The 26603-nt window shown below is 38.1% G+C and overlaps 2 protein-coding genes across 2 annotated transcripts in view; one reads left to right on the top strand and one right to left on the bottom strand.

Annotated features, from left to right (window-relative positions):
* The first annotated feature begins 405 nt into the window (after positions 1–405).
* Positions 406–8439, top strand: ptenb (phosphatase and tensin homolog B). Its single transcript, XM_041814898.1, has 8 exons — positions 406–797; positions 1012–1056; positions 1891–1934; positions 2020–2258; positions 4708–4849; positions 4930–5096; positions 5296–5559; positions 7232–8439. Exons 1-8 carry the CDS (start codon positions 736–738, stop codon positions 7415–7417), a joined length of 1149 nt encoding a protein of 382 aa, XP_041670832.1. The 5' UTR covers positions 406–735; the 3' UTR covers positions 7418–8439.
* An 11049-nt stretch (positions 8440–19488) lies between these two features.
* Positions 19489–26603, bottom strand: part of rnls (renalase, FAD-dependent amine oxidase) — a 35215-nt gene continuing 28100 nt past the window's right edge. The window contains exon 6 of the mRNA XM_041815160.1: positions 19489–19792. Coding sequence (XP_041671094.1) covers positions 19640–19792 — 153 coding nt within the window. The 3' untranslated portion in view covers positions 19489–19639. The remainder of the gene's footprint in view (positions 19793–26603) is intronic.

Below are 26603 nucleotides of genomic sequence, written 5' to 3'. Positions count from 1 at the left end.
ATTTACAGAGGAACCTGAGCTACATTTACAGAGGAATCTGTGCTACATTTACAGAGGAACCTTAGCTTCATTTACAGAGGAACCTTAGCTACAGTTACAGAGGAACCTGAGCTACATTTACAGAGGAACCTGAGCTACAGTTACAGAGGAACCTGAGCTACATTTACAGAGAAACCTGAGCTACATTTTCAGAGGATCCTGAGCTACATTTACAGAGAAACCTGAGCTACATTTTCAGAGGATCCTGAGCTACATTTACAGAGGAACCTGAGCTACATTTTCAGAGGATCCTGAGCTACATTTACAGAGAAACCTGAGCTACATTTTCAGAGGATCCTGAGCTACATTTACAGAGAAACCTGAGCTACATTTTCAGAGGATCCTGAGCTACATTTACAGAGGAACCTGAGCTACATTTACATAGCTATATTAAGGTTCTGGTGTTCTAACTCTCAGATCCTGATGAACCTCTGCAGTAGCTCTCATTAAAGACAAAGAAAACAGACGTTACTTCACTGCATTGGCTTAAAAATGATGAAATGACTGTGCTGAGTTAGCTGACCTGTTTTTTTCCTTCTATCGGCTCCCTCTGCAGCTCAGTAGGTGAATCACCTGCTAAAGGTGCATAAATATGTTGTGTATTTGTTGAAGTCTTTTTTAGTCTCTCAGAGCTACGGCGATACAGATGTGTGATTCCTTAACGTGTGGTCAGATATCTATCCAAACATCATCGCCATGGGTTTCCCTGCTGAGCGGCTGGAGGGAGTCTACAGGAACAACATTGACGACGTTGTACGGTAGGAACAGATGAGCTCTGTCATTGGTCTCTTCTTCTGTGGTTTAATAGCAGTAGTAAATACCAGCAGTCTGACTGCATTTCCCTGATGTTTGTCATCATTTTCACCACACTAGGATGGAAACAGTGATTCTGTTCTGTCAGGATTAGAATATTAAATTTATGACAAACTGTTGATGAAGAATTTTGCAGTAAATCCCTGTTTTCTCTCCAAGGTTTCTAGATTCAAAGCACAAGAACCACTACAAGATCTACAATCTGTGAGTACTTCAGCTGTACTGTTTTTGTTTAAGGCTCCTCTAAACTCAGCACAATGATAGAGTAGGGCTGTGCCTCACATTTACATGCCGTATTATTGAAGGTGTTGCTCCTAACAGTTTTAAACAGCAGCTGGTGTTAGGAAGAGACGTCAGCACAGCCTTAGCCTGTGAGTTTCCTCATGTGTGAAATAAGGTTGTTTGTGTAAGCGCTCTATGATCAGTGAAATTAAATTTAGATAAGATGAACCCTTGGATTTTGCAGAATGTTCCAAAATTGATATTGGATTTATGGCTCCATCAGTGCTTTAAGACTCTGAAAACAACCTGCACAGGTGCGTCAGCTAAACCAGGGAACCACTGATCTAGAGAGTAGAACCTGCACAGGTGTGTCAGCTAAACCAGGGAACCACTGATCTAGAGAGCAGAACCTGCACAGGTGTGTCAGCTAAACCGGGGAACCACTGATCTAGAGAGCAGAACCTGCACAGGTGCGTCAGCTAAACCGGGGAACCACTGATCTAGAGAGCAGAACCTGCACAGGTGTGTCAGCTAGACCAGGTGGTGTAATGATAGAGGATTCATACTGACCCTGTTTTAGCAGACGTGTCTTTCTGCTGTGGTAGAATCTGTCATAAACGTGGTGACATTTCTGTTTTTGGCTTTTCAAAGTAAAAGCCCTGTTTAGTCATGAATCCAGTTTGTAGCAGGGAGATTAACGGAGGTGAAGCTGATGAGGCGGTGTGAGCTGGACACACACCGCTGCCGCCACACAGCCGACGCTCAGCCAGTCTAGAACAGCGTTACATCAGCCTAACGTCTTCTCTCTGCTCACAGGTGTGCTGAGCGACATTATGACGCTGCAAAGTTCAACTGTCAAGGTAACGTTCGTCTGGAAACTCAGATTGTTGATGACTGATCAGAAAAGCCGCTGGTGTTCACTCTCTTTGTTCCCGCCTCTCCCAGTGGCTCAGTACCCGTTCGAGGATCACAACCCGCCCCAGCTGGAGCTCATCAAGCCGTTCTGCGAGGACCTCGACCAGTGGCTGAGCGAGGACGAGCAGCACGTCGCCGCCATCCACTGCAAGGCGGGAAAAGGCCGTACGGGCGTTATGATCTGTGCCTACCTGCTGCACCGAGGGAAGTTTCAGGAAGCTCAGGAGGCGCTCGACTTCTACGGCGAGGTCCGAACCCGCGACAAGAAGGTACCAGAACATCTGTGTTTAGTATGAGGAATCACTGCTGGGTCTCCATCGTTGTTTAGATCCACAGATGTCAACAGGAAATAACAGCAGGCACGATGATGTGTATAAATATGAGCATCTGCTCGTTTATCCATTCAAGGTTCTTCATTTGGATGAACGTTCCAGAAACTTTGAAGGAAAACGCTGGGCTGCAGATTAAAGTCCTAAAGGTTAAAGTTCATGATTCTATCAAATTAGGGATCCAAATTTTAAAAAATCAAATGGTAGAATTACAGGATGAATGTTGTACATGGAATAAGAATGTAGTGACTGTCCAGTGTCCCAATGTTCAGTCATATTTGAGGTTGCCTGCGTTGGTGCAGTGAATGGTCTAGTTCAGTGATTCTCACCCCGTGGCTGTTTTATGTCTTATTTTAAATACCTTAAAAAAGGGGAAACTATTTTGCCATTTTGACCATTTTTGCCATTTTTCACCCATTTAAGCTATCTTTTGCCAGTAAACACCCCTTTTTTCTTTTTTGGGCCATTTTGCCACTTGTTTCCAATTTTTTTCACAAATTTTTGCATCTTCTTTTTGCCCTTATTCACCATTTTTTGCCCATTTAAGCTACCTTTGGTCATTACATACCACTTGTTTACTATTTTTTCCCCTAATTTTGCTACTCTTGCCTGCTTTTTTGCCCATTTTAGTCACTTTTCACTCATGTTATTGCCCCATTCTGCCCATTTAAGCTACATTTTCCCAATAAATACCACTTGTTTCCTTTTTCCCCAAAATTTTTGTCTCTTCTTTTTGACACTTTTTCCCATTTTTGCTCTTTTACACCATTTTTGCCCGTTTAAGCTAGCTTTTGTCATTACATACTAGGGCTGAACGATTTGGGAAAATTATCTAACTGCGATTTTTTTCACCCAACTTTGCGATTGCAATTTTAAATGTGGTCATTCTTCAGGTTCCTCATCTTATAAACCACTCTATATAAAAACACAAAGATATTTCCCCCCAACATTTATATCCAATCTCCCAAAATCTACAAATAAATGTTAAAAAATTCTAAGAAAATAACAAAAAAAAAAAAAAAAATTAAAACCTGCCCCACCACCCAAAAAATCAAATCAAATCAAACTCCCAAAAAATTACAAATAAATTCCTCAATTTTCATAAAAGAAAAATCAAAGCACCCCCCAAAAAAACATCAAATCAATTTATTAAAAATTTACAAATAAATTTCTCAAATTTTCATGAAATTACTTAAAGGGTTCAAAGCTAATTCCCCCAGAAATTTGAATCAAATTTCCCCAAATTCACAAATAAATGTTAAAGATTTCCATAAAAAACAACCTAAAATGTTCTAAACAAATTTCCAATGAAATTCAAATCAAATTCCCCAAAATTTTACAAATTTTACATTTCAAATATCATGAAGATACTCTAAATTTTAAAGCCCCCCCCATCAAATCAAATTCCTAAAAATGTCAAAATACATTTCTTAAATTTCCACAAAATTAACTAAAAATTTCTAAGCAAAAATTCCCCCAAATTAAAACCAATCCAACAAAAATTTTGTATTGCAATTATTTTTTCCAATATTGCAAATTTTATATGAATTGTATTGAAGGGAGGGATGATTTTATGGATATCTTATTTTGAAGAAGACAAAAAAGTACAAAAACAAGGTAAGTAGGAACTTTGGTCGATTATTCTAGAAAATATTGGCACTTAAATGTTTGCATGATTTGTAGAGCAAAACACCTCTGCTTAAATATAATATAATAATAATATAATATTACACCCTCTGCGATTTGAAAATTGCAGGTCACATTGCGGTTTAATCTACATTTGGATTAATTGCCAAGCCCTATTACGTACCCCTTGTTTCCTTTTTATTTGCCCATTTTTGCCACTCGACTGCTTTTTGCCCATTTTAGCCACTGTTCACTCATGTTTTTGCCACCTTTGGACCACTTTTTGTCATGTGTAACTAATTTTTTTGTCACTTCTCACCCATTTTTCCTGCATGTTGACCATTTTTTCCACCTGTACCTTACTTTATTTCTACATCATGCTGTTTTTACCACTTTTCTCCTTAGATTGTGGCTCTTGCAGAGGAAATTTTCAACAGTTTGTCTCTGTGGTAGAGCAGGGTTGAGGAACACTGGTCTAACGGCTCTCTAACACTCCACCAATGATTGAGGAGGAGAATGTCAGATTATTATACTTCACATCCACTTTGCACAGCCGTGCTCGTGTGCGTGCATAAGCAGTCTCGCTTCCTCCAGTTGTGCTAGGGCCAGGGAAGTGTACCGTGCCTGAGCGCGGTACTGAGCACTCACGCGGGTTCGACAGACTGGACCTGAGGGCTCAGGCCCTCTTGGACACCCAAAAGTCTTGGTCTCTTAAATCTGGCCTGGTCTGTAACGCCTATGTACATGGATGTTTGTTTTTCAGGGCGTGACCATCCCGAGTCAGCGGCGATACGTCATTTATTACAGCTTCCTGCTGAGGAACCAGCTGCTCTACAAACCGGTCGCCCTGCTCTTCCACAAGATGCTGTTTGAAACCATCCCCATGTTCACAGGAGGAACCTGCAGTACGTCCGTCTGCATGTCAGAAACAACATGCTCAGATTTACCAGACGTGGCGATAACTCATGTTTGTGTCTGTCTGCAGATCCGCAGTTTGTAGTCTATCAGTTAAAGGTAAAAATCCACACGTCTAACCCTGCCAACACCCGACGGGAGGACAAACTCATGCTGTTCGAGTTCCCACAGCCACTTCCTGTCTGCGGAGACATCAAGGTGGAGTTTTTCCACAAGCAGAACAAGATGATGAAGAAGGTGAGGCTGCTGTCTTAAAGTCTGTCATAGGGTTGTCCTCAGAGCAGGTTTTAGAGATTTACCGTCTAAACACTACTGCTGCGTGTGTCAGCTCCACTGAGACACCTTCGCCCTTTTCTGGGTTTGAAACATCAAAAACCGCGGACATCTTCATCTTTAGAGAAACGAGGCTGACCCCTGGCTCCTGGCTCTTTTTCAGGAAAAGATGTTCCACTTCTGGGTCAACACGTTCTTCATCCCAGGGCCGGAGGAGAACCTCGACAGACTGGAGAACGGCAGCGCGGGGACGCCACGGGAACCAGGGGACAGGATGCAGCAGAACCCGGGCATGATGAGCCCCTCCATGATGATGGTGGGGGGAGAGACCAACGACAGGGACTACCTGGTCCTCACTCTGACCAAGAACGACCTGGACAAGGCCAACAAGGACAAGGCCAACAGGAACTTCTCCCCAAACTTCAAGGTGAGAGTTTTCCTTCACCAGACTGGGTTCAGCTGAAGGGTGGACAGCATTCTTTTAGACTTTAGACACCGCAGTCTTTGAAATGATCGAGTTTAGCGCTATCAGAACAGCAGGAACATTTGAAGAACTACAGCTCTTCAGTCATGCTTTTAGTCTGAAAGCTTCTGTTCACCTGTTTCTGGATAGGAAGGTAGAAATATTCCTGTCCCTACTGCCAGATCTTCACTACTCCTGCTTCTTTATTTACCTGACATATGGCCTTAGAATACAGACAATCATCATGAAAAATAGGAGCATCTCTCATTTACAGTCAAACTTCATGCTCATAGCATCATAGAACTCTTGTTTTAGTTCAGGTAGGTCAGTCAGAATATTGGGAGATTAACCCAGTATTCTCAAAAGCATTTCCAAACTTTCTGACTCATGTTACTGTAGTCTCATCATGTAGACCTGAAGGAAGGTTTTGATAAAGGGGGCCTGGGGACACCGCTGTAACACCCTAGACATCCAACATTAATGATAGCGTGATCTAACGTTTCCATTGTTTTATGCTAATCAGTGTGCATGTGGATCTTTCTAATTAAAACAGAAATTAGCCAGCATCAGGTACAAATCGCTTCTTATTCTTAACCCTTAGAGCTCACTCGGCACGGATCCGTACATCCCTTTATAGATCACTTGGTAACGTTTGAACCGTAGGTCGTAGAGACTTCATTGTTGTTTTATCTGAAAGCTCTGTGTTGTTCCTTTCTGATCACGTCCTCCATGCATTCGTAGATCTAACAGAACACTTTCTACTGAGCCTGGAACTGGGCTGACCTTACAGGGTCTCTGAGGACGGCGTAAATAAATAACAAGAAGTGACAAGTTTATAAAAACATTAACTTTTGAACCATAAGTCATAGACACTTTTTTGTCCTCTGAAAGCTGACCTTCCTGGCGTTTCTTTGCTACCCTATGTCTCTGTGACCCTACAGGACGCGTTCTAGTGAGCCCAGGACTGCGGTGACTTTTCAGGGTCTTTACAGATTGAATCCACATCGTTAGATCTGATGATAAGCATCTTTTTGTTCATTTTTAATCCATTTTCGATCACTTCAGTTTTGCCAAGGGCATCGCCATGTTGTTTACCACAATGCATTGTGGGAGTTGTAGTCACCCAGTTGCGTCTCTACTGCTTTGAGAATGGCACAAATGAATCTAACTGCAGAAAAGCACATGGACTTTTCTTTGTATATATGTAGATAATGTGAAAACCGTTAGTCACAGAACGTTTATTTTTTCACTGTTTTGTCTCCAAGAGATGGAGAACAGGTCTGACGTAGTCACTGATGTTTACTGTTATCAGTAAAAATCTCTGAGTTTCTAATTCTGATGAGTTTTTTCTTTCGTCTTTAGAGTCCTGTAACTTTGTAAAAATCTAAGTGACATTGCTGTAGTAGATTTATTCTTCAAGCCCAGGTTGTCCTGAATTAAAGGATGTTTAGATCTTGACTGTGACCACAGGGTTGATGTTGTATCAGCTTTTTAAGACTAAAGGTCCAGGAGAGACGTGATGGTGAAAACACAGCTGTGAGCTCTGAGGGTTGAGATCTTGTAGCTGACCCCCGTCTGTTTTCTGTGTTTACGTGGCAGATTGTACTAAGATTGGCCTGTTTTCATGCGGTTTCAGGTGAAACTGTTCTTCACTAAGACGGTAGAGGAAGGAGCGAACTGTGACGCCAGCAGCACGGCCTCAGTGACTCCTGACGTCAGCGACAACGAACCGGATCACTACCGCTACTCGGACACAACGGACTCGGACCCGGAGAACGAGCCCTTCGAAGAGGACCATCACAATCAGATCACAAAAGTCTGACAGACGTTGGCTCGCTCATATCCGTGTGTGTATATATACAGGATATATACAGGATGTATGTATACACAGTCATCAACCCCACAGGGACACTAGCACGCTAGCTAGCGGGGGAATATAACCGACGGACCAGGCCTGATCTGTGGACTCGCATCAAAGAGCTCAGGTCAGTATTAACCCCTCCCCCTTCGATCGCTGCCCAATGCACAGCCGGACAATCACATGACCTGGTGGTCAGAGGTGAGGGGGGCCGCGGCGTGGGGCCGGTGGAGGGCCAACGGACAATAAGACAGATGAATGGACAGACAGGAGGATTCAGAAACAAAGGAGTAAAACTTGAATATAAACAAACTGAAAGACAAGTAGACTTCTTTAGTGACTACAGATGTTTGTTGGAGAAACCCCGTGTGTCCTTCCTCTCTTCTTCCTTCCAGTTCTGCAGACCAATCTTCTTTTCCTCTCTCTCTGCTTCAGTCCTCTGTTCTGTTGAGCTTTGTAGGCGAGCCCACTCCTCTCTGTGTGCTAACATCAATGAGTCCAAATATCACGCCGTCCTGGTGGCGTTGAGCGTTTTACTCTGCCATAAACAGTCCTTGTGGTTTTTGAAGGCCAGCAAAGATTACCATGAAGCTGAGCATCGGGAACTGGGCGGTCAGCAGCCATCGAGCTACAGTTTTTATGAAACCGTCTCCCTCGGATGTTCAGACTACAGCCAGTGATGAAGTCATCCCAGACGACTGACAGACCGTGGAAGACCAGGATCTTTGTCCTTATAGGACAGGATCAGCTGACGTAAAGAAATCTGGACTTCAGCAAAACTGTGGTCTTTTTTGTCTCATTGAGGGTTTTTGAAGGTGCCCACATCAAAACAAACCCAGTTTGATCTGGGACCACTCCAGACCTTTTCAGGTCCAAACTATGGCTGTTCCTAACCTGACATCTGGGAAAGCTTCAACAGGAAACGTTTGAGAAACATGGCGACTGTAGGCATGTCAGTACATGACTTTTGTCATTTTTGGAAAGAAAACAGCTCACTGCTGTTCTTTGTTCTTCTTTTAACAGAGAAATGTGGTCAAGATCTGATAAAAGTGGCGCTTTAGCAGCATCCACGCTAATCTCTTCCTCCATAACTGCACCAGCTCTTTCTGCTGTTTGTTTACGTCACAACTCTGCTGCAACTGAAAGTACCGCCCCTCGTCGCTGATTGGTCCTGTCACTTTCTCACAGGGCCCAAACGGTTCAGATGGGAGCTTTGTAGATGGATTCACCAGTGAGAAACAAGGAAACGGCCGTATCCGTCTGCATGGCAAGGTTAGGCTGTTCCCTTTTACCAACTGAAGTCTAAAGCCATCAGACCATCAGAAAACAGCCAGAACTCAGCCCAGTTATTTAACCTGCTACCACAGTGTCTGTGTCTGCCAGACCGGGGACAGTGGTAGCCCGGTGGTAATGTTCCCCGCCGCATGTGCAGAGGTTGCTGACCTGGTTTGGGTCCGTCCTGGAGCGGGTCCGTCCTGGAGCGGGTCCGTCCTGGAGCTCTTTTCCAGCCCTCCACTCTCTCCCCGTTGTTGGACAGTTTACCGTCATATCCATTTAGCTGCCATCAGTGCACATCCCTAACCTTGCAAAGCAGATGGATACGCCTGTTTCCGTCTTTCTCACTGGTGAATCCATCTCACAAAGCTCCGTCAAAACCGACGAGGGGCGGTACCGTCAGGCGCGGCAGAGTCGTGACGTAACCAAGCAGCAACAAGAGGCCCATGCAGTTATGGAGGAAGAGATTAGCGTTGTTGCTGCTAAAGCGCCACTTTTATCAGAACTTGACGACATTTCTTCATTGAAAGAACAAAGAACAGCAGTGAGTTGTTTTCTTTTTAAAAACCACAAAAGTCGTGTACTGACATGTCTACAGTCGCCATGGTTACTGTTATTCCTCGGTAGCTGCGCACGCGCACCTTGGTCACGGCTACGTCACGTGTTTTGTTGCTCTGATTGGCCCGTAGAGATGTGACAGACAGAATGTTCATCCAATCACATGCCAAGTTTTTTTAAATCCTCTGCCCTTTCCCAAACGCTGTCACTAGCTGGGTTTCCATTACACTTCCAGATGGATGTGTGAAACAAATCCATGTGGCGTGTCAGGTTAGCACATCCCTATGTTGAACTACTTCTCTAGAACGTTCTGGCTGGTTTAGACCAGTCAGTTTTAGTTGGTAGAACCAGTAGGAGTCGCTGTGGATGAGTCAGGTGAGCTGAGGTTTGGAGGTTCAGGTTATCTTGGACCCTGATGGGACGGTGTCGTTGCTGGCCTTCATGGTAAATCTTACCCGTGTCGGTGGGTCTGGACTGATGTTGGAGCAGCACACAGAGAGAAGTTAGGGTTTGAATGTGACAATGAAAACAATCTGCTGCACTTCTGTCAATCATTTTGTGTTTCAAACGCCCCTGCAGTCCAACCCTACTGTGAACAAATGCTACGTTTCTGTCTGTCCTCAGTTTTGCACAGAAGGATCCTCTTCAGCCCTTCAATCAGCTCCTACAGTTACAGGAAATGTATTTTTGTTATTCGCTGACTTGTATCCAACATTAAGCTAAACAACAAACAAGCTACTTAGAGTATAACCATTCCTTCAGCTGGATCTGTACGCCACGTAGGCTAGCACGCTCTCAAACAGGAATCTACTGCTCCAGGCTGAGGCTGCCTGGATGGATGCTGGTGGGGTTGAACTTCAGGAATAGAGATGGCTTTGTTTGAAAAGACTGCAAAGGCTCATGGATGTTTTTGGTCGAGCTGAAAGGTTGTCCTTGTGCATTTCTCCTTTACGCTCCTAAAAATCTGAATATTTGGGGTTTACCTCCCAGATGATGTGGAGAAACCCGTTGTACCAAGGTGCGCAAAGTTTGGGCTTGCCATTTAATCAGCATGCCAGCCGCTGACCAATCAGCTTCCAGCAGGTTCCACGATCGCCATTGGATTAAGCCTCTGCATGTCTTTGGTTTCTCATCTATCAACAAGAGTGATGCTCTGTAACTACAACTCTGTCCGTGTTAGATTCACCACTTCATGGAGTTCTTGGCGAATGTCCCTCTAACAGTGTGGACAAACGTTAGCACACAGCAGGCGTCAGACTTTTACAGCTGTACAGATAATGACCACCAGGGATGCTCCCCAGTTCATGTCTGAATTTAGTTTTAGATATTCTCATCAGAGCACACACACCTAAATCCCTAGGAGGTTCCTGTTCTTAGGACGTGTACAGGATTCATCTTGTCCATGTTCTTTCTAGTAGACCGGTGGTCTTCTCCAGGACCACTACATTCAGACTTAGATTTGTGTCTTTTCTAAGATGCCTCTTGAGCTTTGAAATTTGCCATGGTTGCGTTTGACGGTAGGAGCATCCTTCATGGTCATCCAAAGGGACCGTCTGCCTCCAGACTGGATGTGGCTACAAAGTCTTGATGTCTGATTTTCCGTCCCAGCATTTGGTGCTACGACCTATCATCGGCTCTGTGTTGGTCCTAAAGTTGTTGAATTTGTTGCTGTTGACCCTGCAGGCCTTTCCAAGAGCGTGATCATGCAGGACTTACTAAGAGGCTTGAAACCAAACCAAACCAAAACAGAAATGACATTTCCTCTGTAAAAGAAGCACCTCGGCATCAACAGTACTGTCAGAGTTGGACCCGGTAAAAGATACGTCCCCAGCTTGATGCAGACTGAGAAAGAATAAAGTTTGGTGACCGTCTTGGCATCCCAGCTGAGTAGAAGACCAGGGTTTGGTCCTTGCAGGGCACAGGAGGGGGACGTACCTCTGGGAGTCTTCTGGGGCTGATCCTGACATCCTGAAGGCTCTTGTTCAGGTTCAGTCGATCGCTCCTTCAACTTCAGTCTGAGTAGAATCGGCCTCTGAGTGGATGAGCGTGACTCAGCCCCGGAAACCTGCCTTCAGCAGGTTTCCGGGTCATTCTTTCGCTTGAACCAATCAAGTGAGAACGCCTGTACCCGCATCCATGCTACCAGAAATGATTGATGTAGATGAAGTCCTCACCGTGTACAGGCTAATGCAAGCTGACTCACTGTTGTTGAAGGAAGCAAGAAACACCAAATAGGAATTCCTCAAAGACTGGAAAGAGCCGGATCACATCAGTGTGACTCTAAAGAAAGTAGAACTTTAAGTCTGGACTAAGCAGGAGCCCTCCTACAGCTGGTATCAGTCCTGTGTGATCACGTCTTGAGGTTTAGATCCAAGCTGACAGTGAACCCATGGCTAGGTTTGAGGTGCTAACAAAAGCTAGCCAGGGCCAGTTTCAGAGCCTCTTGACCATCTGTGGTGCTCTTTACCAGCCACAAGTGTTCGTCCAGACCCGGTCTGTGACGCCGAGCACTGTTGTCAGTGTGGCCACACATCCACAGGCTCTCTTTGTGTGTTTTACAGCAACTACACACTTCCTGTCCCGAGTCCTGATAGGTGCTGTCAGACCTGGCCTCACTTCCTGTCATCAGCCTGTCAGAGACAGAAATATGTGGACACTTTCAACAGAAAGGCTAAGAAGCTAAGAATGCTGTTTGACAAAGCTGAAGTCACTACCATATTACAGCTAGTAGATGAGCTCTGCTACCGTATTACAGCTAGTAGATGAGCTCTGCTACCGTATTACAGCTGGTAGATGAGCTCTGCTACCGTATTACAGCTAGTAGATGAGCTCTGCTACCGTATTACAGCTGGTAGATGAGCTCTGCTACCGTATTACAGCTGGTAGATGAGCTCTGCTACCGTATTACAGCTGGTAGATGAGCTCTGCTACCGTATTACAGCTGGTAGATGAGCTCTGCTACCGTATTACAGCTGGTAGATGAGCTCTGCTACCGTATTACAGCTAGTAGATGAGCTCTGCTACCGTGTGCAGCTGGTAGATGAGCTCTGCTACCGTACAGCTGGTAGATGAGCTCTGCTACCGTAATACAGCTGGTAGATGAGCTCTGCTACCGTATTACAGCTGGTAGATGAGCTCTGCTACCGTAATACAGCTGGTAGATGAGCTCTGCTACCGTATTACAGCTGGTAGATGAGCTCTGCTACCGTATTGCAGCTGGTAGATGAGCTCTGCTACCGTATTACAGCTAGTAGATGAGCTCTGCTACCGTATTGCAGCTGGTAGATGAGCTCTGCTACCGTATTACAGCTAGTAGATGAGCTAGATTATGTGAGGGTGGTATGACATGTTGAAGAAAGAAAAGTGCATGCTCAGTTTGCACATGGTAAATTCAAGTATACACGTCCACACCATTCCTGTTTGGCTCACTCTGAAAATCTAAACCAGTACCAGCTGAATCCTTCAAACAGGACTGTTGGCTTCCAGTTAAAGTTAATGATATTTCTTCTTCAGTGTTTAAAGCCATGCTGGGAGGTCCGAGTGTATGTCTGAGTGCTTCTGTTGAACGTTGTCCCTTCTGATCCCTGACCAGGTTTGGGGTACTCGAGGCCAGGTTGGTGCTCTCCATGTCCCTGACTGTTTGAGGTGCTCTACGTCTTTTCTTTGGACCGTTATCGGTGTCAGCCACTAGCAACACAGCTGGGACTGTTGGGACAGAGATTATTCTTTGAAAGTTAGCATTACCAGCTTTAGGATATGGATTTGTCCTGGTTTAATTTTTACAACATTTGGCCACACATATTTGCTGAAAAAAAAGCCATCAGGTTTTCAGGGATCCTTCACAGATCCAGAGTCAGAGGGAACATTAAACGTGTAAAAATCAGATAAAAACAGATTTTTACATACCAATCTGCTCGGAAAAGACAGGGAGAAAGTTGTGAAGATTTCTTCAGAGGTGGGCACAGTTAATCAAACCTCCACTGAACCGTTAATCCTTCAACAAAGACTGAAACTTTGGGAAGAGTTCATGTGACTCTGTCCACCTGCAAACGTATCAACTGCCCAAAAACGTTTTTAATGTAATCCCTCAAATTTAGGTAAATTCCCGTGAACGTAGTGGCAGCTGCCTTGGGAATGGTAGAAATCACCGTCTCTACGCAGTGTGTGAACTTCCCACAAATGTAATGTGAGCATGAAGAATGAAAGTAGTAGTTGTTTGTTGCCTTTTAAAAAAATGCTTGTAAAAAAAAAAAAAACCTAGTAATGGGTATTTTTTTGTTTGCCATAAAACAGGAAGTGTTTTCCAGAGTGCTTAAACAGTGATTGAGCCTTGGATATTGACAGAGTGGATTAAAATGTGTTCTAACAGATTGTGAAAAAACTACTTCCTGTTTTATGGCAAGCAGAAATGTTGATGTGACTTGAGTCAAAGCCGACTTAAACAACAATCAAAAATGACCACAGACATTTAGTTTTTATGGTCATATCACATTTGGGGAAAATTTTTAATAATGGAGATTTTTAACTTCCCACAAAATAAAACCGTGTAAATTTTAGAGTTACTACATCTGTGGGAAAAGTTTGATGTTAGTGGGATTATTATGTTAATGCTGATTTGTTTGTGGTTTAATACTTTAGAGCAGTGGTTCCCAAAGTGGGGTCGGGACCTCTCTGGGGGCCGTGAGGCGTCTTCCCGAAATAAAGAATATATATATATATATATATATATATGTATATATAACTTCAAATTTAACACATTTTATGCATAAACCTTTACAAAACTAGGTAAAATAAACAGTTTAGAAATTCAAAAAACCTGCTAATTTAGTGAGATTTATGCCAAAATCAAAGTAGTATTTAAAAAAATCCTTAAAATGTAAGTCTACACATGACTATCCTTGCATTTGCACGGCTGTGTTCAGGTGTGCTTCAACCACTTTAAGGTACCGTGGGGGTCCCCAGTCTCCAGCATCAGGATTTTTGGGGTCACAGGCTGAAAAGTTTGGGAACCCTTGCTTTAGAGGGCAGTTTTCACATTGGTAGAGTGTTCCTCTTCATTCTCACGGTTTTTGACTAAACTGGTGTGGATGAGTATCACGCCATACATCCCTAGAAGAGTCTGATCATGGTTAGCCATTTCAAGATCCAGCCAACACAGCAGCCGCTGTCTATGACTCCGCCCACCTGTCAACAACCGTTTGTAGTCATTGGCTTCCATGGACAGCTCTCCTGTGCCGGTGCTAACATTCAGAGTTTAACAGAACAGTCCGAGAGCGTGTTTGACCAGAGTTCTGTTAATGTTGATGTAAAACAGTAACAGCAGCATTTAAAGCATTAGCTGAGTGTGCCCAGCTCTGGAATTTATTGGATCAACATAAAAACACCAGTATAAAGATATCACCAGGTTTCCCGCTCTTAGCCTTGGCCTGAGTGACGTCAACAACCTCCGAATCTGGATTCTGTAAACCTGCATTTCCACCGAGCGGTCCGGTTCGGTTAGGTTTGGTACCGTTTGTATTTCCACTGTCAGAAGTTTGGAAAGGAACCACAATAAACGCCCCATACCGTCCTACATGTCGGCACCCTTCTGCTGGGGTACCAACCATTCCTATCCGGCCCTAAAGGGTGGAGCTAGACTCTGCAGTCTGTTGATTGGTCAGAAGAATTTTAAGGCTTTTGACCTGCGAATCAGCTCCATGCTACCTGGCACAAGGCATGGAACGTCAGAATGTACGTGAGCTAGTGTCCCTATAGAGGTGGAGCCTCCTGTATCAGTGGCTCCTACTTTCCTAGTCAGCTAGACCAGGGTTCACCAAACCAGACCGCTCCATGAAAACGCAGCAGGGAGGATCCTGGACCTTCTTTGTGCTCCTAGAAAATGACTGATAACGAGCCTCAGTTTCCCATCATGCTCGTCTCCATACCTCTGTGATTCCCTCAGTTAGAAAGCTTCTGTGTTTGTCGACGACGCTTCAACTTCTTCTGTTTACATCTCATACAAACCTGCCAAAGTGAAGCTCAGACGTTCTCTTTTTAAATGTTTTAGTTTGGCGTTGACCACGTGAACATAGTCGATATTCATGTACTCTCTTCTTTTTGCCTTAAGGTGCGGTCTCATCGCCCTCCCAGGTTAGCGTGGTCGCTTTTGTCGTGTTTTATAAAAGCTTCTGTAATGGCGTCGACATTTCAAACCAGAGTATCAGTGTTGGTCTCGGCTGAAAGTACAAATTCAAAGATCGCTCCTTCACTTGTGCGCCGGGATTGGCATTGGAACCATAAGCTAGTTCTTGAATTTGTCGTTTTGGCGAATTAGCCGAGAGCAGTATTTAAGTCACAGAGGCGTGATGTGGCCGCACCTTTACCTGAAGCCAGCAACACTTCTCTGCTCCTGATGGGACGTCTGCATCTCTGAGTCCGGTACAATCTATCTGTCTGTCTGAGGCTGGCTGCACGCTCCACGAGCTTAGGGACGATTCTGGGTCGGAGTTGCTGCCCAGCGATTGGAGGGGGCGTGGCCTGATGAGAAGCCAGTCACAGCTGAGCTTTTGTCCAACTTATCCTCAAGTTTGTGGCGTAAGCTAGAGTATTCTGCTGCTCCTGGGGGAATCAGAGCCTCCTCTATTTTGGGAAAATAAATATTAGACGTGTTTAATATTTACGGTTTGATTCGTCTGCCAGTGAGAGCGAGCAGCCTTGGGGGCGCCACCAACAGGATGTTGGGTATTTTTACAGCTCACTTGCACGGTGGTGATGAAACAGCTGTGCGAGGTAAATGGCGTGGATGTATTAATAACTGGAATAGGGGATGTGGACTTGGTAACGAGTGCTGATCCAGCCGACAACGACAGCTGTAGCAGCGTTGGCTTTGTCCAGACCGTCCGCCGGTCTCTGAGCTCCCGTGTCCTAAGATTTTGAAATCGTCCAGCGTGTGGCCAGCCATAAAAACGTGCCAGGAAGCGTCATTATTGGACATCGGCGCCGTGAAAGCAGATGTCTTTTGGCTCAGTTATGTACAGACTCTGAATCTTTGGTGTCATTTCAACTGCAGAACCTTCCGGAGCAGAACCGTGGCGTTCAGTTTCAGGTTTCAGCTCAGTGGTCCAGTGTTTCTGTTCCTGATTGTCTCATTTTTAATCGTCAGGTATTGATTTTATAAACATACAAACTCAAAAGCCACCATAACTACAGGCCTGTATCACCATGGAAACAACATTTCATGTCAAACTGACCCCCCCTCCCCTCCCCCAGTACTTTATCCCCCATCCTTGTTTTATAATAAAATTAAAACACTGTAAAGGTGAATAAACTATTTATAAACAGCTCCTGTTGTCTGTGTGTATTTATTCTATTGCTCCCTGACGTGGGTCCACCCTTTGCAGCTTTAACAGCTTCAACTCTTCTAGGAAGGCTTTCCACAAGGTTTAGGAGTGTGTTTATGGGAATTTTTGACCATTCTTCCAGAAGCACATCTGTGAGGTCACACACTGATGTTGGACCAGAAGGCCTGGCTCTCAGTCTCCGCTCTAATTCATCCCAAAGGTGTTCTATGGGGTTGAGGTCAGGACTCTGTTGATCCACACCAAACTCTCTCCTCCATGTCTTTATGGACCTTGCTTTGTGCACTGGTGCACAGTCATGTTGGAACAGGAAGGGGCCATCCCCAAACTGTTCCACAAAGTTGGGAGCATGGAATTGTCCAGAACCTCTTGGTCTGCTGAATCATTCAGAGTTCCTTTGACTGGAACTAAGGGGCCAAGGGGCCAACTTTACACTTGGCACAATGCAGTCAGACAAGTACCGTTCTCCTGGCAACCACCAAACCCAGACTGGTCCATCAGATTGCCAGATGGAGAAGCGTGATTGGTCACTCCAGAGAAGACGTCTCCACTGCTCTAGAGTCCAGTGGCGGCGTGCTTTACACCACTGCATCCACGCTTTGCATTGACCTTGGTGATGTATGGCTTGGATGCAGCTGTTACCATGGAAACCCATCCATGAAGCTCTCTACCACTGTTCTTGAGCTAATCTGAAGGCCACATGAAGTTTGGAGGTCTGTAGCCATTGACTCTGCAGAAAGTTGGCGTCCTCTGGTCACTATGACCTCAGCATCCTCTGACCCCGCCCCGTCATTTTACGTGGCCTACCACTTGGTGGCTGAGTTGCTGTGGTTCCCAATGGCTTCCACTTTGTTCTAATACCACTGACAGCTGACTGTGGAATATTTAGGAGCCAGGAAATTTCACCTCTGGACTTGTTGCACAGGTGGCATCCTATCACAGTACCACGCTGGAATTCACTGAGCTCCTGAGAGCGAGCCATTCTTTCACTAATGTTTGTAGAAACAGTCTGCATGCCTAGGTGATGATTTTATACACCTGTGGACATGGAAGAGACTGAACACCTGATTTACAGTATTTGGATGAATGAGTGAATACTTTTGGCAAAATGGCATGGTATATAGAAATACCGGCTCAGAGTGGGTGTCAAAGACGTGAATGTAATGTGGGAGCGAGGAGAAAGATGTTAGAGAGGAAGCTACTGAAATAATCTGAGGTCACAGGTGTGCAGAGTCCTCCACAGTCCTCCTGACTCTGGACCAGGGTGAACCTGAGAACTTGGTTCAGTTCAGACCAGAACCAGGGAGCACAAACAGAAAAAACAACAAAAATAGTCTAAAACAACGGCAGAGGAAGGTCCTGCACTGATCCCTGAGATCTTCAGTTCTTCCAGGGAACATGAGCTACCTGGTCACCGCGGACAGACGAACATTTACCTGTGTGGCGGAGCGGGAACCACCTCAGACTAAAGCTCCATAACTCTCCTCATGTTTTATCTTCATTGTTAAAATCACAAACGTGCAGCTTCTATAGCTACCAGTGACTGGGCACAAATCAGAATCGCTTCCCCCACAATGCAATGCAGTGGCACTACTGAGCGTGCTCCAAACGACGGGAGAACAGGCAAGGAAAAACTGGGTCACACACACACACACACACGCAGACACACAGTGAGCCTTGTGGGCACCAAACCATAACTAATTCTGTCTTATCTGCTGCTATAAAAAGATCAGAGAACGCAGCAGAGGAACCACAAACCAGCTTCTTCTTCTTCTTCACTGCGTCTGCTCCACTGTCTTCATCAGCACAGACCCAGCATGAGTCCTGGAGGTCAGAGTTCAGGGATGAGGGTCAGTCTAGGAGGGACTACTGATCAGAAATAACCAAATACAGTCAAAGTCGATTTGTGATCACCACATTTAGATAATAAACACTCAAAACAATGTAGACTTTTTCAAATGGAAAGACATTTTCTTCAGATTTACCTTTTCATCACTAACGTTCATGCTGAACTAAACCGTAGGGAGAGGAATGTTAGACTTCACAGATAACATGTTCACAAATGTTAGAATACCAGAGAATAAAGTAGAGACAGTTTGGTGGAGCGGAAGTAAATATCTGTGAAAAATGGCAAAAAAAAGTAGGAAAAGGGCAAAAGACTGCAAATAAATGGGTCAAAAATGGAAAAAAAGGCATTAGCTGCAAAAACAGGTCAGAATTAACACATGGCAGTAAAAAGCAGCAGAAATGTGGCAAAAAAGGGGCGAAAGTAGCGAAAATGGGTTTAAAGTGGCAATAAGTTCCTTTAAAAAATAGAACAGTGGCAAAAAAATAATCCAAAGTGGTAAAAACAGCAACAAAAGAAGCAAAAAAGGGCAAAAAGCTGCAAGAGAGGTTTGAAAGGGCAGCAAAATTGGCACAAAATGACAATAAAGGGCAGAAAAATGGGTTAAAAGTGGTGAAAAGGCATAAGCTGCAGAAACAGGATTGAATTAGCAGATGGCAGCGGAAGGAGGGAGAAAAGCTGCAAAAAAGGCAAAAAAGGGCCCAAAGGGGCGGAAGTAGCAAAAATGGGTTAAAAGTGGCAGTAAGTTCCTCAATAAGGGGTTAAAATTGTTAAGAAAAATGGCAAAAAGCTCCAAATTCAAATTAAAATGGCAAAAAAGGGAGAGAATTGGCCAAACTTGGTAAAAAAAAAAAAAAAAAAAAAAGTGCTCAAAGCAGCTAAAGGCAGAAAAAAAGTCAATGGCAGCAAAAAAGAGCAAAAAGCTTACAATTAGTTACAATTAGCAGAAAGGGTTAAAAGTGTCAAAAATGCCTCCAGAGCTCAGCTTTGAATAAATAAATAAATAAACAAATAAGAGCTACAGGTGAAAGGCTGATTTATTGATCATTCAGACATTTATTAACGATCACTGATAAACGTTTCTGTGAGTCTTCATCAACCATTTATGTGTTAAATTAATATTTGCTGATTAACTTCAGTCCACAGTCACTTCCTGTCGCATTGGCCCCATCACAGTGCAGCTTTCATCACACTGAGCACGCTCAGTGCAGACTCCACGCAGCCGTCAAAGTTAGAGTGGGTGAAGGCGTCGCCGCCGCAGACGAGCAGCGGCCGGTCCACAATGGTCATCTGACCGGGGCAGTCCGGCACCGAGGTCAGCACCTGCAGGGGGACGGACGGGGCCGTAAATCAAACGCGCCCTCACTAAGATGAATTCAAGGTCAGTTGGATTTATCAGTTATCAGATATCAAATCTGCAAAGCTCCGGTGGAGAAAGGCAGAAAAGATCTGGGTGTCAACGCCACTATGACTCTGAACACTGGATATTCATTTATTTATTTATAGTCTGAACACTGGATATTTATTTATTTATTTATAGTCTGAACACTGGATATTTATTTATTCATTTATAGTCTGAACACTGGATATTTATTTATTCATTTATAGTCTGAACACTGGATATTTATTTATTTATTTATAGTCTGAACACTGGATATTTATTTATTCATTTATAGTCTGAACACTGGATATTTATTTATTTATTTATAGTCTGAACACTGGATATTTATTTATTTATTTATAGTCTGAACACTGGATATTTATTTATTTATTTATAGTCTGAACACTGGATATTTATTTATTTATTTATTTATAGTGTGAACACTGGATATTTATTTATTTATTTATTTATAGTGTGAACACTGGATATTTATTTATTTATTTATAGTCTGAACACTGGATATTTATTTATTTATTTATTTATTTATAGTGTGAACACTGGATATTTATTTATTTATTTATTTATAGTCTGAACACTGGATATTTATTTATTTATTTATAGTCTGAACACTGGATATTTATTCATTTATTTATTTATTTATAGTCTGAACACTGGATATTTATTTATTTATTTATAGTCTGAACACTGGATATTTATTTATTTATTTATAGTCTGAACACTGGATATTTATTTATTTATTTATAGTCTGAACACTGGATATTTATTTATTTATTTATTTATAGTCTGAACACTGGATATTTATTTATTCATTTATTTATTTATAGTCTGAACACTGGATATTTATTTATTCATTTATTTATTTATAGTCTGAACACTGGATATTTATTTGTTTATTTATAGTCTGAACACTGGATATTTATTTATTTATTTATTTATAGTCTGAACACTGGATATTTATTTATTTATTTATTTATAGTCTGAACACTGGATATTTATTTATTTATTTATTTATAGTCTGAACACTGGATATTTATTTATTTATTTATTTATAGTCTGAACACTGGATATTTATTTATTTATTTATTTATAGTGTGAACACTGGATATTTATTTATTTATTTATTTATTTATTTATAGTCTGAACACTGGATATTTATTTATTTATTTATAGTCTGAACACTGGATATTTATTTATTTATTTATAGTCTGAACACTGGATATTTATTTATTCATTTATAGTCTGAACACTGGATATTTATTTATTTATTTATAGTCTGAACACTGGATATTTATTTATTCATTTATAGTCTGAACACTGGATATTTATTTATTTATTTATTTATAGTCTGAACACTGGATATTTATTTATTTATTTATAGTCTGAACACTGGATATTTATTTATTTATTTATAGTCTGAACACTGGATATTTATTTATTTATTTATTTATAGTCTGAACACTGGATATTTATTTATTTATTTATTTATAGTCTGAACACTGGATATTTATTTATTTATTTATTTATAGTCTGATTACTGGATATTTATTTATTTATTTATTTATAGTGTGAACACTGGATATTTATTTATTTATTTATTTATAGTGTGAACACTGGATATTTATTTATTTATTTATAGTCTGAACACTGGATATTTATTTATTTATTTATTTATAGTCTGAACACTGGATATTTATTTATTTATTTATTTATAGTCTGAACACTGGATATTTATTTATTTATTTATTTATAGTGTGAACACTGGATATTTATTTATTTATTTATAGTCTGAACACTGGATATTTATTTATTTATTTATTTATTTATAGTGTGAACACTGGATATTTATTTATTTATTTATTTATTTATAGTCTGAACACTGGATATTTATTTATTTATTTATTTATAGTCTGAACACTGGATATTTATTTATTTATTTATAGTCTGAACACTGGATATTTATTTATTTATTTATTTATAGTGTGAACACTGGATATTTATTTATTTATTTATTTATTTATTTATAGTCTGAACACTGGATATTTATTTATTTATTTATAGTCTGAACACTGGATATTTATTTATTTATTTATAGTCTGAACACTGGATATTTATTTATTCATTTATAGTCTGAACACTGGATATTTATTTATTTATTTATAGTCTGAACACTGGATATTTATTTATTCATTTATAGTCTGAACACTGGATATTTATTTATTTATTTATAGTCTGAACACTGGATATTTATTTATTTATTTATTTATAGTCTGAACACTGGATATTTATTTATTCATTTATAGTCTGAACACTGGATATTTATTTATTTATTTATAGTCTGAACACTGGATATTTATTTATTTATTTATTTATAGTCTGAACACTGGATATTTATTTATTTATTTATTTATAGTCTGAACACTGGATATTTATTTATTTATTTATTTATAGTGTGAACACTGGATATTTATTTATTTATTTATTTATTTATTTATAGTCTGAACACTGGATATTTATTTATTTATTTATTTATAGTCTGAACACTGGATATTTATTTATTTATTTATTTATAGTCTGAACACTGGATATTTATTTATTTATTTATTTATAGTCTGAACACTGGATATTTATTTATTTATTTATTTATAGTCTGAACACTGGATATTTATTTATTTATTTATTTATTTATAGTCTGAACACTGGATATTTATTTATTTATTTATTTATTTATAGTCTGAACACTGGATATTTATTTATTTATTTATTTATAGTCTGAACACTGGATATTTATTTATTTATTTATTTATAGTCTGAACACTGGATATTCATTTATTTATTTGTTTATTTATAGTCTGAACACTGGGTATTTATTTATTTATTTATTTATAGTCTGAACACTGGATATTTATTTATTTATTTATTTATAGTCTGAACACTGGATATTTATTTATTTATTTATTTATAGTCTGAACACTGGATATTTATTTATTTATTTATTTATAGTCTGAACACTGGATATTTATTTATTTATTTATTTATAGTCTGAACACTGGATATTTATTTATTTATTTATAGTCTGAACACTGGATATTTATTTATTTATTTATTTATAGTCTGAACACTGGATATTTATTTATTTATTTATTTATAGTCTGAACACTGGATATTTATTTATTTATTTATTTATAGTCTGAACACTGGATATTTATTTATTTATTTATTTATAGTCTGAACACTGGATATTTATTTATTTATTTATTTATAGTCTGAACACTGGATATTTATTTATTTATTTATTTATAGTCTGAACACTGGATATTTATTTATTTATTTATTTATAGTCTGAACACTGGATATTTATTTATTTATTTATTTATTTATTTATAGTCTGAACACTGGATATTTATTTATTTATTTATAGTCTGAACACTGGATATTTATTTATTTATTTATAGTCTGAACACTGGATATTTATTTATTTATTTATTTATAGTCTGAACACTGGATATTTATTTATTTATTTATTTATAGTCTGAACACTGGATATTTATTTATTCATTTATAGTCTGAACACTGGATATTTATTTATTTATTTATAGTCTGAACACTGGATATTTATTTATTTATTTATTTATAGTCTGAACACTGGATATTTATTTATTTATTTATTTATAGTCTGAACACTGGATATTTATTTATTTATTTATTTATAGTCTGAACACTGGATATTTATTTATTTATTTATTTATAGTCTGAACACTGGATATTTATTTATTTATTTATTTATAGTCTGATTACTGGATATTTATTTATTTATTTATTTATAGTGTGAACACTGGATATTTATTTATTTATTTATTTATAGTGTGAACACTGGATATTTATTTATTTATTTATAGTCTGAACACTGGATATTTATTTATTTATTTATTTATTTATAGTGTGAACACTGGATATTTATTCATTTATTTATTTATTTATAGTCTGAACACTGGATATTTATTTATTTATTTATTTATAGTCTGAACACTGGATATTTATTTATTTATTTATAGTCTGAACACTGGATATTTATTTATTTATTTATTTATAGTGTGAACACTGGATATTTATTTATTTATTTATTTATTTATTTATAGTCTGAACACTGGATATTTATTTATTTATTTATAGTCTGAACACTGGATATTTATTTATTTATTTATAGTCTGAACACTGGATATTTATTTATTTATTTATTTATAGTCTGAACACTGGATATTTATTTATTTATTTATTTATAGTCTGAACACTGGATATTTATTTATTTATTTATTTATAGTCTGAACACTGGATATTTATTTATTTATTTATTTATAGTCTGAACACTGGATATTTATTTATTTATTTATTTATAGTCTGAACACTGGATATTTATTTATTTATTTATAGTCTGAACACTGGATATTTATTTATTTATTTATTTATAGTCTGAACACTGGATATTTATTTATTTATTTATTTATAGTCTGAACACTGGATATTTATTTATTTATTTATTTATAGTCTGAACACTGGATATTTATTTATTTATTTATTTATAGTCTGAACACTGGATATTTATTTATTTATTTATTTATTTATAGTCTGAACACTGGATATTTATTTATTTATTTATTTATAGTCTGAACACTGGATATTTATTTATTTATTTATTTATAGTCTGAACACTGGATATTTATTTATTTATTTATTTATAGTCTGAACACTGGATATTTATTTATTTATTTATTTATAGTCTGAACACTGGATATTTATTTATTTATTTATTTATTTATAGTCTGAACACTGGATATTTATTTATTTATTTATTTATTTATAGTCTGAACACTGGATATTTATTTATTTATTTATTTATAGTCTGAACACTGGATATTTATTTATTTATTTATTTATAGTCTGAACACTGGATATTTATTTATTTATTTATTTATAGTCTGAACACTGGATATTTATTTATTTATTTATTTATAGTCTGAACACTGGATATTTATTTATTTATTTATTTATAGTCTGAACACTGGATATTTATTTATTTATTTATTTATAGTCTGAACACTGGATATTTATTTATTTATTTATTTATAGTCTGAACACTGGATATTTATTTATTTATTTATTTATAGTGTGAACACTGGATATTTATTTATTTATTTATTTATAGTCTGAACACTGGATATTTATTTATTTATTTATTTATAGTCTGAACACTGGATATTTATTTATTTATTTATTTATAGTCTGAACACTGGATATTTATTTATTTATTTATTTATAGTCTGAACACTGGATATTTATTTATTTATTTATTTATAGTCTGAACACTGGATATTTATTTATTTATTTATTTATAGTCTGAACACTGGATATTTATTTATTTATTTATTTATAGTCTGAACACTGGATATTTATTTATTTATTTATTTATTTATAGTCTGAACACTGGATATTTATTTATTTATTTATAGTCTGAACACTGGATATTTATTTATTTATTTATAGTCTGAACACTGGATATTTATTTATTTATTTATAGTCTGAACACTGGATATTTATTTATTTATTTATTTATAGTCTGAACACTGGATATTTATTTATTTATTTATAGTCTGAACACTGGATATTTATTTATTTATTTATAGTCTGAACACTGGATATTTATTTATTTATTTATTTATAGTCTGAACACTGGATATTTATTTATTTATTTATTTATAGTCTGAACACTGGATATTTATTTATTTATTTATTTATAGTCTGAACACTGGATATTTATTTATTTATTTATTTATAGTCTGAACACTGGATATTTATTTATTTATTTATTTATAGTGTGAACACTGGATATTTATTTATTTATTTATTTATATTGTTTAGTAAGTCTATTTATTTATTTATTTATATAGTCTGAACACTGGATATTTATTTATTTATTTATAGTCTGAACACTGGATATTTATTTATTTATTTATTTATAGTCTGAACACTGGATATTCATTTATTTATTTGTTTATTTATAGTCTGAACACTGGGTATTTATTTATTTATTTATTTATAGTCTGAACACTGGATATTTATTTATTTATTTATTTATAGTCTGAACACTGGATATTTATTTATTTATTTATTTATAGTCTGAACACTGGATATTTATTTATTTATTTATTTATTTATAGTCTGAACACTGGATATTTATTCATTTATTTATTTATAGTCTGAACACTGGATATTTATTTATTTATTTATAGTCTGAACACTGGATATTTATTTATTTATTTATTTATAGTCTGAACACTGGATATTTATTTATTTATTTATAGTCTGAACACTGGATATTTATTTATTTATTTATAGTCTGAACACTGGATATTTATTTATTTATTTATAGTCTGAACACTGGATATTTATTTATTTATTTATAGTCTGAACACTGGATATTTATTTATTTATTTATAGTCTGAACACTGGATATTTATTTATTTATTTATTTATAGTCTGAACACTGGATATTTATTTATTTATTTATTTATAGTCTGAACACTGGATATTTATTTATTTATTTATTTATAGTCTGAACACTGGATATTTATTTATTTATTTATTTATAGTCTGAACACTGGATATTTATTTATTTATTTATTTATTTATTTATAGTCTGAACACTGGATATTTATTTATTTATTTATTTATAGTCTG

Source organism: Cheilinus undulatus, linkage group 20 (genome assembly GCF_018320785.1).
Source record: "Cheilinus undulatus linkage group 20, ASM1832078v1, whole genome shotgun sequence".
Lineage (NCBI taxonomy): Eukaryota > Metazoa > Chordata > Actinopteri > Labriformes > Labridae > Cheilinus > Cheilinus undulatus.
The sequence above is the reverse complement of the archived record's forward strand: the minus strand, read 5'-3'. Positions and strand labels throughout refer to the sequence as shown.

Excerpts from the sequence above, each read along its gene's own strand:
- ptenb (XM_041814898.1), top strand. The coding sequence starts at position 736 with ATGGGTTTCCCTGCTGAGCGGCTGGAGGGAGTCTACAGGAACAACATT. Across the intron at positions 2,259-4,707 it reads TCCGAACCCGCGACAAGAAG|GGCGTGACCATCCCGAGTCA; the intron begins GTACCAGAACAT and ends TTTGTTTTTCAG. Across the intron at positions 5,560-7,231 it reads ACTTCTCCCCAAACTTCAAG|GTGAAACTGTTCTTCACTAA; the intron begins GTGAGAGTTTTC and ends ATGCGGTTTCAG.